This window comes from Taeniopygia guttata, chromosome 6 (genome assembly GCF_048771995.1).
Source record: "Taeniopygia guttata chromosome 6, bTaeGut7.mat, whole genome shotgun sequence".
In the NCBI taxonomy this organism is placed as follows: Eukaryota; Metazoa; Chordata; class Aves; order Passeriformes; family Estrildidae; genus Taeniopygia; species Taeniopygia guttata.
The window spans coordinates 29,344,123-29,356,872 of record NC_133031.1 but is presented as its reverse complement, the minus strand read 5'-3'; the positions used below and the strand labels follow the sequence as shown (position 1 = coordinate 29,356,872).

General features: G+C 43.8%; 1 protein-coding gene and 1 long non-coding RNA gene across 3 annotated transcripts in view; one reads left to right on the top strand and one right to left on the bottom strand.

Moving 5' to 3' along the window:
- Positions 1–8,331, bottom strand: part of FHIP2A (FHF complex subunit HOOK interacting protein 2A) — a 33,882-nt gene extending 25,551 nt beyond the window's left edge. For both annotated transcript variants that reach the window (XM_002186589.7, XM_030276500.4), the window contains exons 1-2: positions 8,198–8,331; positions 331–409 (exon numbers count right to left, since the gene is read on the bottom strand). In XM_002186589.7, the coding sequence (XP_002186625.5) occupies positions 331–409; positions 8,198–8,242 (124 nt within the window). In that variant the 5' untranslated portion in view covers positions 8,243–8,331. The remainder of the gene's footprint in view (positions 1–330; positions 410–8,197) is intronic.
- Positions 8,332–10,338: 2,007 nt separating this feature from the next.
- LOC115495816 (uncharacterized) lies at positions 10,339–12,103 on the top strand. The gene is made up of 3 exons (XR_012056766.1): positions 10,339–10,478; positions 11,304–11,391; positions 11,895–12,103. It is a non-coding gene; the product is annotated as an uncharacterized lncRNA (long non-coding RNA).
- The last annotated feature ends 647 nt before the right edge of the window (positions 12,104–12,750 follow it).

The window sequence follows — 12,750 nt, the reverse complement described above, 5'->3', positions numbered from 1 at the left end:
TGCAGCTGTCTGTTTAGATTAAACAGAGTATGTGAAGGCAGAAACTGGGTCAGATGTAAAAAGGTGCAGTTCTCTACATGGTACTCAAGAAACAAGACTTCAACCATTTTTCATGCCTACTTTTACGGATGGAAGCACATGATATTTTTAATTAATAGTTATTGCTGGTATTTCAATTAAAGACATTATTCATATTAGTATTTCTTGATCTATACTTTTTAAAAACACTGAAATTGTTTTTAAAAGAATATAGAATATGTAGACCCTTGTGGATTGTGAATTCTAGTTTCCACAATAAAAAGACAAACCCAGAGTGCTTTTTTCTTTTACCTGAGGTCTCTATGTAGTAATGGGTGATTGCTTTCCAGTGGTAAACAAAATCTTCTTGTAATGGAAGGGAAGGTGCAAGCTGTGGGGAAAAAAACCACAACAAAAACCAGTTAGAAATGGAATGAACATACTTGCTCAGAGAATAAATTCAATTTTATCTTATACTTGGAAGTAAAGTGCTGCAGATAGTGCTACAGTTGTTACTCTCTGCTCTTTAACAAGGACTACATTCATTATTCATGGCTGAGCCCCATGCCACACTGCCTGCTTGTAAACATCAGTAATAATCTCTGTGATGTCTCTATCACCACACAATCTATTTGAAGCAAGAAAAGCAATTGCTCCTACAGCAAAGCAACACTAGAAATATATGCTTGTATTGTTTAGACCACACTTTTGTCCTGTAGGAAAAAATCATGCTTTCACATCTGCTCTTGATGCCTTCTTGCTTTTCTGTACACTCGGTTCTCTTCGTCTGCTCCCTTAGAAATACCAATTAGCTGCTTTATCCAGTTTTTACCATGCCTTTTTTCTTGTAAGCCACAAGTTCTTTAAGAAGATATTTGTTCAGTTTTTAGGTTGAGTTTGGGTTTTTTTTCAAATTTTTGGGTTTTTTTTTTAGGCCCATACCCAAAACTTGGCAGCTTGCTTTTTTGGTCTTTTGGGTTTTTTTTGTTTTGTTTTGTTTTTTTAAACAAATATGTTTATTATTTTATTTATGCAAGAAAACAAAGTTTCTTCTTTCCTGGAGGAGTTTGGGACGGCTGGCTGGGCGTGAGCAGCATCCAGGAATAACAACGTGCAAGAAGGAGCTCCCCACGCAGTCACTTCCCCTCTGAGACACAGGTGGCCTGTGCCCCATTACACCACAGGCAGCCTGTGAAAAAAGGACCACAGTCACTTCACCACTCTGCTCTCCAAAGTGAGAGCTGAGACCAGCAGTGAATTTGTGCCCCTGAATGTTTTGAGCTGGTGAAACCCCAACCATTCAGCAGGTCACATGAAGATCTGCTGTTATTGAGGTCTAATCCTACTTGCTTGAAGGCTTTTTTTTTTTTTTTCTTTTTTTGGGATATCAAGTCCTCAAGTCATTCTTTTACAGGTCATCCTCAAATAAGGGATTATCACTCGACAGAATGGCATCGATGAGCCTTGTGGGCAAACAGAAAGAATCCCAAGTATAAACTGGTGTGTCTGTTTTGGGAGGGTAAGGAGCTGAACCATCCTGACAGGGTATGGAGTCCAGTCCTTCTCAGAACCTCAGAAGGGCTGAAGTTGGAAGGGGCCTCTGGAGACCATCCAGTTCAGCCTTCCTGCTACAGCACAGTCACCTAGACCTGGCTGCTAAGGAGCATGTCCAGATGGCTTTGGAATATATCAAAGGATGAAGAGTCCACAGCCTCTCCAGGAACCTGTGCCAGGGGTCAGTTAACCACACAGAGAAAGGTTAACTGAAGAACGTCTCTCCGCAGGAGCTGCAGATAGCACATTTCAGACTAATAACTCTGAACTCCTCTAGGGTCTCCCCCATAGGGTCTGAAATGTGCTGTGCTGTCTCAGTTCCTGAGCAAACAAGGCCTCAGGGGCACAGGGTCCATATATAGCCTAATACAGTATAGGCTCATATGGTCTTTACTGGGTGTCGTGGGTTTCTTTGAAAAAACCCTGCATATTTTCCACATCAGTCTTTTCTTTGCCTTAAATTTAATGACACTTAAATTTATCTTGGTTAAGTCGAAGCCCATATCTTGCCATGCCAAGATACGTGCAATGCTAATTGTCAATGGCCCTTTGCACACAGGACTTTGGAATGCAAGACTCTGGAAAAGTAGTGGTGCTTGGCAACTATCTCAGCCTCCATGCAGGGTGGAAATGTGCCCTTGGAAATGGCAACCAGGAAAATCAAACTGACAGTGCTTATCCTGTCCCTGGCAAGCTGTGCACTCACTGAGTTCCACGGCTGGGCACTCAGAGCAGCACATTAGCACAGCAGCTACCACACAGTATCTGAACACCCCACACTGCATAAAAACAGTTTATTTCACTGTGACATTTACTAAGTTATTGAAATTCAGAAGAATAACCAAACAAACTGAAGACTGAGCATATGATATTGTGTATTGCACTCTGTATGTCACACTAGCTGCACTAGCTGTGTATTTCAAGTACTGTAATGATCATTTCTGTTAAAAAAAAGCTGTATCAAAACCTCAATGCCAGCTGATGAATAACCCAGGGACAACTTTTGAGGAATACAGGCCTCCCAGACCACTCTATTTCCAAAGTAACACGATAGATAACATTAAAGATTTATCCTTGGCTGATGTGATTTTCCTCTCCACTTCTTCTCGTCTCATCTGCCTCAAGATGAATTTAGTGCCTCTGATCAGTGCCAGGAAAAGGATTTCACTTTTCAGCACTGTCAATAATTTATCCACCATGGGAGAGAATTGTGGATATAGACATCCTCCCTCCCAACAAATGCCTTTAGGGACTTTTCTCAGAGGTGAAAAAAAAATTCTAGGACAGATCCTGCCCTTTCAAATTAAAATATCCAGTGATTTCAGAGTCTACAAGCCAGACATAGCAGAGATAACATCAGCATAGGTGTGCACCTGGGCAGTGCAGCCTATTGGGAACACACCATCAGCACTGCCACCAACCAGAGATGTAACCCCAACAAAATTATTTTGAGGTAGGTGTTTACTGATCAAAAAACCCAACAAAAATCCACAAGAAAACAAGCAAACAAAAAACCACAAATAAATAAATAAATAAATAAGAACCCCAAGCAATCCTCTTAACTTAGTTATTCAGACACAAAAGCAAGACCAAGGTATCACCTTGTATGTGTAGAAAGCCAAGCATTAGGAAATGATAACACATGGCTGACATCCTTTAACCCTACTAGGACAGGTAGCACTAGTATGAGGTTACAGTATCTATTTTAGGATGAATTATTAGCTATCAGCTGAGAAGGAATACCTTTTACAGCTGCCAGCCTGAATAACCACTCTACTGTGTAAGTACTCGTATGGAGATTCTGAAACAAACCAGAATTCCTCGTGAAGGCCATTAATTCCTGCTACTTGTCTGATTTGAAGGCATTACCTTAAAAATGCACTTATTTCTCCCCATTACATCAGATGGCTAGGACATGGTGCTAATAACACCAAGGTTGTGGGTTTGATCCCTGTATGGGCTATTAACTTAAAAACTGGACTTGATGGCCCCTGTGGGTCCCTCCCAACACAGAATATTCTGTGACTCTGTAATTAATCCTGATGTAATCAAATATGTTCTTAGCGATTCCAAATCTCAAAGTGAAGCTCTCCTCCTCTGGGGGAGAAAAACCTCCATGATCTTCATGCCTGCAGTGTAGGTGTTGGTATACAAAATAGCTAAAATTCACTGAACACCACTGAACTGCAGCCCACCGGAGCAGCCTCTGATTAGCAAGATCTTCCATCTGGTGCCCAGCTCCAGCAGCTGGGCTTCCTGGGAGCGAGCTGAACCTAACACATGCTGCCTTATCCTTCTGGTGACAATACGTAACAAACAATCAAAACCCACTCCTTTCAGAGAAGTGCTGTTCTCAGGAGGGCTACTGATCTTTGACCAGATGGACAGTCTACTCATGACAAAACCTGTCCAAAATACAATTCCACATTGTTTTCCAAAGCATAAAGAATTTGTGTTTAGACAGGAAGAAATAACATAAAGAGCAAAAAACTTATATATATGCAGTATTTAACAGCAAATCTTTTGTGCGTGTAAAAATCATTGTCATATTTTTCATGTATGCTTTTCAGAAGTGCAATTCAATACTGGAAAGGATGGAAGCATCAGAAGCAGGGGATATGCCTCAATATCTTTAGGGTAAATTCACAAAGGAAAGAGAACACTGTATAAAAAAATAACAGGTACTGTCTGGTCAGATGCCAGAGTTAAAAAAAAGAGAGCAGAAACTGGGTCAAAGAGAAAGGAAGGGGAAGTGTATGCACACTGCCCTGACTGACACAGTCACTTGATGTTTTTCTTCACTCTTACTACTGTACCAGTGTGAATGGTCTGAGAGAACATGTGAAAAAGGAATAATGCTTGAAGGTTTACTTGATCTTCAGTTGATGAATGCACAGAGTTTATAATGGCCACTGCACCCACATATAAAATTAGGACTGCTTGCAAGTCATGCATTAAATTTTGTCAGCTAATTTGTTAATACCAGCACAAGATTAAAACAAGAAGTAATGTCAGGTCATTACATCATACAAAGTGGGTTCAAGAGGAATAAATTCTGTTCTAATCAGTTATGCAGTTCATGATTTTGGAGCACTGCCTGTACCAAGTAACTTGGTTTCTTTCAAAGCTGAGTTTTGCTTCAAAATATAAACAGAATCTACTTGAAAATACAGTAATGTACCAGTGTCAGAGACACAGTGGAATAACAGGCTGGTAGAGAGGGGGTCTTGAGAATCTGCAGCAGGCACCAAAATCTTCATTCATTCAATTGCGTGGTACAAACATTCCTGTTTGACAGCAAACTGCAAAATTCAAACCAACCAAAATTATATATTTCCTGCAAAGTACACAGCTCAAAAACATCCCTTTGAACTGACTATTAAGGTGAAACATCCAAAAGCCCAAATCAAACACAAATGAAATCCTTTGAACACTGAGTGACCACCTCACAGACAAGCTATTTTGTCTAGGGAAACATGAGTGAAAAGCACAAGATAAGAGCAAAATAAGTCTATCTCGCTGCTTTGTTATTGTACATTACATTTTGTTGTTGCTGACAATATAAAGTGCTTATGGATAGCTCTTTGGGATGAAAGTGGATCAGAAATGCATAGCAGAAAGAAAACATCTTGAGGACAAGCCATATATAAACTGTCACAGATTTAATAATATGAACCCCATGAAGCAACAACATTTCTATTCTGCCCTTACATAACAGAACAAAGACAGCAGTCCTATCCACCATTCTCACTAACACATCCAACTCAATTTAAGGATGCTCTGTTGGCAGGGTAACACAGTGGTGCTTGCTCATCTGGATGCTGCAGAGAAATCCAAAAAGCAAAAAGTATCTAAGATTGACATAAGATAAAGAGGTTGCAAAAAACTAGAATCCAATGGCAATGAAAATTAGGACTATGGTTTCAAACACTTGGGCAATTTAGTCAGAAAAGACTGAAAGTTTTGAGCTATTCAAGGAGAATCACAGGATCATAGACAGGTTTGGGTTAGAAGGGATCTTAAAAGACCACGTAGTTCGAACCCCACTGCCATGGGCAGGACATTTTCTACTAGGCCATGTTGTTTTAAGCCCCATCGAGGCTAGACTTGAACACCACCACAACCTCTCTGGGGAAAAATCCTTGGTAAGAAAACACCTTAGTAAAGAGCAACTGATCCCTTATGCTTGCCTCAAGCACAGTCCTGTCACAAGGGCAGTCAGTCCAAGAGTGATACACTGACAACAAGTAAAAGGCAAATACTGCCATGTCTACCAGACTGTCAACCTTTGGAACTCCCGTCAGAGTTCAGAGGGATGGCACATTGAGGGTAAGATAACAGCGATTATCTAAGAGCATGGGAACCCTTACTGTTTAAATGCACTCTCTGAAATCTGCAGGCCTGTGGGCCCTGAGGCAGGGCAGGAGCATTATGTAAGTGATGTGCAGGAGAAAGGACAGGGCAGAAGGGCTGTCCAAATCTTTCTGACTTAAGGAAGTCCCACCCAGGAAAGCTAAATCCAAGCTCTTCAAGTGCATTTAAGTGTCCAGCTCAGCTGAAAACTGTACAGTTGCAACTCCACCTACTCTGGTGTAGGCACCCAAAACTTTTGAGAACCAATACCGCATTTACTAGTTCTGTTGCTGATATTCAGGGTTAAGAATCCAATTGAGGCTGCCCACGTCACACTCGCTCCCTAGCAAAAACAGTGAGCAAAAATGATGTTCCAAATTCTCTTGGTTCTGAAAAAGGCGGCATCAAAGTGGACTGAGCTAATATTTAGTATTTACAACAGTTGTCACTTCCCCATAGCAAAGCTAAGCAGACCATATCTTATTACTACAGGGAGAATGAAACAACTTAAAGGCGCATACAGCCACCAAAGTGGTTAAAAATTTCTATTTCACAGTTCTGTCTTTGTATTAGTAGGTCAAACTTAAAAATAAACATTCCTAGTATCTTCCTACTTTTGCAATTCCGTGTTTCATTCCTAGTATCTGTCACAATCCTGTAAATGCAACAGTGCAGTATTTATCAGGAGATCTACCACAGTGGTGGTAGCAGGATGAGGCAATTCTAAAAGGGACACCAGAGTTGAGCAAGGACAAACAGCATGTTTTTGGATAGCACTCACTTGCAAAATGATGGTATCAATGTATTTCTGTATTTTCGTTTGGGTTTTTAAAATCAAAACCAGCACCTAGTCCCTACTATCTCTATTCTTCTCCTGTTCCATTCAGCTAATTTGTTTTTCCTATTTTTTACCGGATCTCAATTAAATGCACTTCTTTTTGTTTATTTTTGCACACATCAATAATGTAAACACTCTCCTAATAATAATCTCTACTACATCTCTCAAATTGGTAGACCTGAAAGAATATTCTCCTCCACTCCTGCATCTCTCAGTCATCCACTCTTATTTCTGTTATTCAAAATGTGGCACAGCTTACCACAACAAACTTTCTTTAGTCAGGCAGACGCTAATTTCTGTTTCCTCTCTAATGAAAGCACTGTCTATTGAAGGCATTGAAGTGGTCTGAATGTTTTCAAAGTAAAACATTTCATCGTTATTTAAAACGTTTCCTTCCATATGCCACTACACCATTAAAAAAGAAAACTAGGAACCTGTAATTAATGAATACATGCTTAGCTTTTAAACCCGAATACTCCTGCAGAACTACAGGCTCATAAAAAGACAGGCATATGCTCAAGTGCAGCATTGAAGCATACATTAATGTACAAAGGCTGCCCCTCAGATGAGGCAGGATTTGGCATGCAGGCTCTTATTTCAATTATTTGGACTTGGCCTGCAAGCTCTTTTTTCAACCATTTGAACATTTTCTTAAACACTTTCCACCTTCACGTCAGTATTTCCCTACCGATTTTTATCACCTCTTTACACTCAAGTCTCCTGGGTGTGCTGTTTCACTGGAGAGGCTCTGAAAGTCAGGGAATTACTACCAAGACCCCGCCTCATTGAAAAGTAAAAAATAAATGGTGTGGCCAGGCAGTGCGGAACGCGGCCTTTAGCAATGGCAGCTCGCGAACAGGCCCCGTTTCCTCTGCCCAGTCCGTCAGGAAACCTCGCTGCACCCACAGCCCCGACAAGCCTGACCCCCACGCACACTGACAGCATAAACCAGGGATGGAAAGGGTCGCTTCCAAACTGACAACATCCCGCTAAAGCACCGCTGACGGCGACTGTTTACTGGTCACGACGAGATGGAAATGCTGGGGAGTTTCCTGATTGTTCTCCTTTATTGTTTGTCTCGCTGGAAGAGCCGGGCAGCGGCCGGGTGAGGGCCGGGCCAGGGCTGCCCTCAGGCCCGGCGGTGACAGCCGGAGGCTGCGCCGGGGCCGCCCGGGCTGCAGCCGCTCCCTCCTCCCCCGGCACCCGCGGCTCTCCAGGGCCGCGCTGGGGCGGTTCGTCCCCTTCCCGTGCTCCCTCCGGGGCCCAGCTCGGCCTCCGCCTCCCCGGCCCGCGGAGAGCCGAGCCGGGAGCGGATGCTCGCTCTGCGGGGGACAGCGGGGAAGGGGCGCCCAGGCGGAGCCCCCGGTCCGCGCTCGGCGCTAGGCCCGGATCGCATCCCCGGCGCGGCGCGGCCGGGCCCGCCGGCGGCCTTACCGCCTCCACGGCGTGCTGCAGGATGGAGGTGAACTTGGAGAACATCCTGTCCCGCGACTGCAGCAGCCGCTGCCGGGAGGACCTCGAGAGCTCCTCGATCCGCCGCCGCCGCCGCTCCAGGGTGAGGGCTGCATGCGGGGGCCTGGCCGCGGGGATCGGGCGGGCGGGCGCCGGCGCTGCCTCTCGCTCCCCGGCGGACACCGTGGCACTGACACCGCCGGCTGCGCGGCGGCGGCTGCCGAGGCTGCGGCTGTCCTGCAGGGGCCGCCACCCCCGCCCGGCCCGGCCCTGCCCGCCCCGCTCCGCTCCGCCCGGCCCCGGGCGCTACCGGCCGGGAGCGCCGCGTTCCGTTCCGGCCCGGGGCGGGACGGGGCAGTGCGCGACCCTGCCGGGCTGTGGGCGGGCCGCTGCTGGGCCCTGAGCCAGCCCCGCTTCTGCGGCAGCGCCCGGCTGGGAGATGGGTCACAGTCACTTAGACTGGGGAGACCTCTGAGGTCATCGAGTCCAACCTTCGACCTTACACCGCCATGTCAACCAGACCATGACACTGAGTGCCATGTCCAGTTTTTCCTTAAACACCTCCAGGATGCTGACTCCACCACCTCTCTGGGCAGTCCATTCCAATGTCTAATCACCCTCTGTGTGAAGAAATTCTTCCTAATGGCTAACACAAACCTCCCCTGTCACTGCTTAAAACTGTGTCCTCTTCTGCCACTGGTCACCTGGGAGCAGAATCTGATCCCCACCTGGCTACAGCCTTCTGCCAAGGAACTAGAGGGATGATAGAGGTCCTCCATGAACCTCCTTTTCTCCAGGCTAAACAGCCCCCATGCGCTCTGCCACTCCACACAGGACACATGCTCCAGACCCTTCCCCAGTTTCTTTGCCCTTCCCTGGACTAATTCCAGTGCTTCAATGTCCTTCCTTAATTGAGGGGCCCAGAACTGCACACAGCACTTGAGGTGTGGCCTCGGTAGTACTCAGTGCAGAAGGACAACAACTTCCCTGGTCCTGCTGGCCACTGTTTCTGAGATGGGCCAGGATGGTATTGGTCTTCTTGCCCACCTGGGCACACACTGTCTCGGGTGAGGGGAAGGGATGCCCATCTCCACAGTCCTGTGCCGGAGGCTGCCATCAGACTTCCACCAAGGCTTCTGGGGTCCCTCAGAATCATGAGGGTGGGGAACTGGGCTGCCTCTACCTTCCTCCTGGCATGGCATGGGTACGGAACAACCCTGGCATGTATGGCAAAAGGCCCAGCTTGCTCTCTGCTGAGACATTTTGGGTCTGCTATCATCCACAGGGACGATGACATCCTCAAGGAAGTAACTCTTCACAAAGCAGTGTAAGGGTGATGAGCTCAGAAAGTCAGTTGTGGATTCCACAAGTTGTGGGATCATGATCCCTGAAAGTGTGCAAAAAATGAGTGGATGTGGCACTTAGTGATATGGTTCAGTGGGAACGGTGGCATTAGGTCAAAGCTTGGACTTGACAATCTGGGAGGTCTTTTCCAAACATAAATGATCCTGTCTTGTTGCTGCTGGATGAGAGGCTGATGGTGTGGGTGGCATGATCCTTGCAGGGTACCACAGATGAGAGGGTTTGTGGTAATGCGCACATTGCTCATTTCACTGTTTGTTGGATTTTTTCCTACACAGAGAAAAGGAGCCAGAAGAGAGCTTTATTTCACCTCTGAATCAAATACTTCAGAGAAAAAGACCATCCCTCCCATTTTGCGGCGCTAGAGGTAAAGTGGGGCGAGCAGAAGTTATAGCTGGCAAGCAATTTGATATTTTGGGAAAATGTTTGGACACTGGGAAAATTGACACAGGAAAGAAGGATGGCTTTGGCACTGGGTAGCAGAGTGAAATGTTAGGAACATGATAGACCAGTATGGGAAAGGGAGGGACCCTGTTGTACCAAAGAAGGGAAGCTTCCACGTTCATTTTTGGAGAGGAATCGACACCAGCTTCCTCATATACTAGGATCATGCAGAGAGAGATGAATCAAAAGACCAGACAAAACTACTATTTAACTGCTGTTCTTGAAATTGTGTCATCTGGGAAGTCTATAACAATGTTGTGATGAAGTCTTACTAATGATTCTGCTGTACTGATTGCTATTGCTACCCCTGTTTTGCAGGCATGGAGAGCTACACCCCAAAAACTCCATGGAAGTAAATACTAGTTGTATGTACGAACCTTTGTTGCAGTTGTTAAAGAGCAGAGCTATTTCCTTCTCAAAATCCAGGAGTCCCAATATGTCAATATCAATTTAAAAGGTAATTATGTTGGGTTTTTTAAAATCTGCTTTTTCTCTACTTGTCAACTGATATTCTATAGATGTTCACTAGGAAATGTCAATTTTCTGTGTGGGTAGCCATATGATGAAACATCTCTGTATTTAGGTGATTATTAACTGGACAGGTGATGCATTTGGAAGGTGTCTGCATATCTGTGTCCAAGAGAATGTGTCATTTAAGATGCTTTTGCAATCTGTTTTTTTTTCTGCAAAAATGTCTTTTAAATGTGCTTGGGCTGTCTCATCTCCAAACAGCAGAATGAATAAAGAAACAGTAAGATATCATAAAGATATAAAAGGAGACAGTTTTATCACTGTGAGAGTATTCCTAATCGTACTTAACAATTTATGAAATCATAAATCACAGAATCACAGATGGTGAGGTAAAACTTTATAATGCTTGAGGGCCTCTTATTATTCTAAGAGTGACTAATGTGTATAAACGCATTATTATTTAAACAGAACAGTTCATTATGGTTGAAATTAAGATTTTAGTTGTAAAAGTGACTTCTTATTGAGATTTCTCGATGTGAAATGCCTTGCAGTAAAGGAAAAAAAGAAAGAAAATATTACATGTAAATTTTTTTTTTCCCTAAGCCTATTAAACAAACTGCATCTCTGCATTTAACCCTGCATTTATCAACCAGTAGATTTGGCTTAAATTTGTAGCCACAGTGCAGAATTCAGTCTTTGGTGCTTATATGTCTTGCAAATTGTAGAGTTGTTTTTTTTTTTTTAATGATCTTTTAAAGTAGTCTCTAATTTTTTAACCATATATATATGTATTTCTCTCTGCTGGGAATAGTGGATAAATACTGGCAAGCCAATAGTAATGAAATCACTGGAAAGTAATGGAAGAATGGTTTCACCAGTGTCAGTGCAGAAGAACTCAGGTGAGGTTACATTTTGTTTGGATTCTTCTTGTTCTCATTTGGGATGATTCAATTGGAGATGCTGCAGTTATGGATGGGCTGCCAATGTCATGTCATGTGCAACAATACAACTTCACCTGCTCATGCTTGATGTTATTTCCACTGAAATAAACTCAAGTGTTACTACCTATTTTAGTACCCTTGAGAGCACAGTTCAGCTGGCTTGGGGTTGGTTTTTTTGGGTTTTTTTGGCAAGGTAGTTCTGTTTTTGGAAAAGTACATGCAGTGATTTAGTGTTTTGCTTGAATGTGAGAAGTGAAAGTGTGAAACTGAGGCTGTTCTAATTGATAGAGCTTTTGGGAACTTTCCCCTTTCTTACAAATTAATGAAATTGTCTAGATTAAATCAATTTAGATGGTGTGTGACTGAGATAATGTGCTGGCCTTTTTATCTGAAAATCTCTCTGCTATTTGGATTGATGGCACCAGGCCAATGTCTAATGGATGCATTTGTCTACATTACAGAAGAAGTTCCTGCAGTCTGGACTTTTGCTTCAGAGAGCCTGAAGATTTGGTGAATTTTTTTACCCTAGATGAAAATGTTCCTCTTAGTGCTAAGCCAAATATCTGTTGATATTCTGTGCAAGATTTTATTGTGTTTGTAATAATCAGATTGACATCTATGTTTTTAGTGACTACTTGGATGAAATAAAGAATGAAGTTCTGGTGGTTCAGCATGATCTCTGCTTTTGGGTAGGGGTAAGAAGATATTTAACATAGTTTTCAGACCTTTCTGATGCTGGGCTTTACTACAGAATGCAAACATGCTGTGCATCCACACTGAAGAGCAGGCAGGGGAACTGAAGTCATTTTCTGTCATGAATTTTCTGGTTCCGTGCTCTCAGCTGCGTACATCACCTCCCTCCTTGCAGATTTGCTAGCAGCACCATGTAATCAGTTCATGCAGTATTTCATAAATCCCATTTTCAGGCATTTCCTGGCCTGTGCATTCTGTTCCACATCTGCACATCTGCTCTTTCTGTGGAGACATTAATTTGTCTTCTGCTGGGTTACAAACTTCCCAGTCATCTGTCTATTGTCTGAATGCTCACCTGCCACATCTGCAAGAGTCTCCTGACACCAGCACTCATTGCTACCATGCAGGACACAACACTGAGCAAATATTGCCTGCCCAGCAGCTATTCCCTGTTTGTGCTTCAGTTACACCCTCTGTACCACCCTGCTAATTTACCTTATGTAATGGCTTGTAAAGGAGACCACTAGGAGGTCAGAAGTACATGTTGTTAGTAAAATGAGACATTTCTGATCACATCATGTTTTCCTCTAGTATTTCTGTTTCACTGGAAACATTAAAACCCAG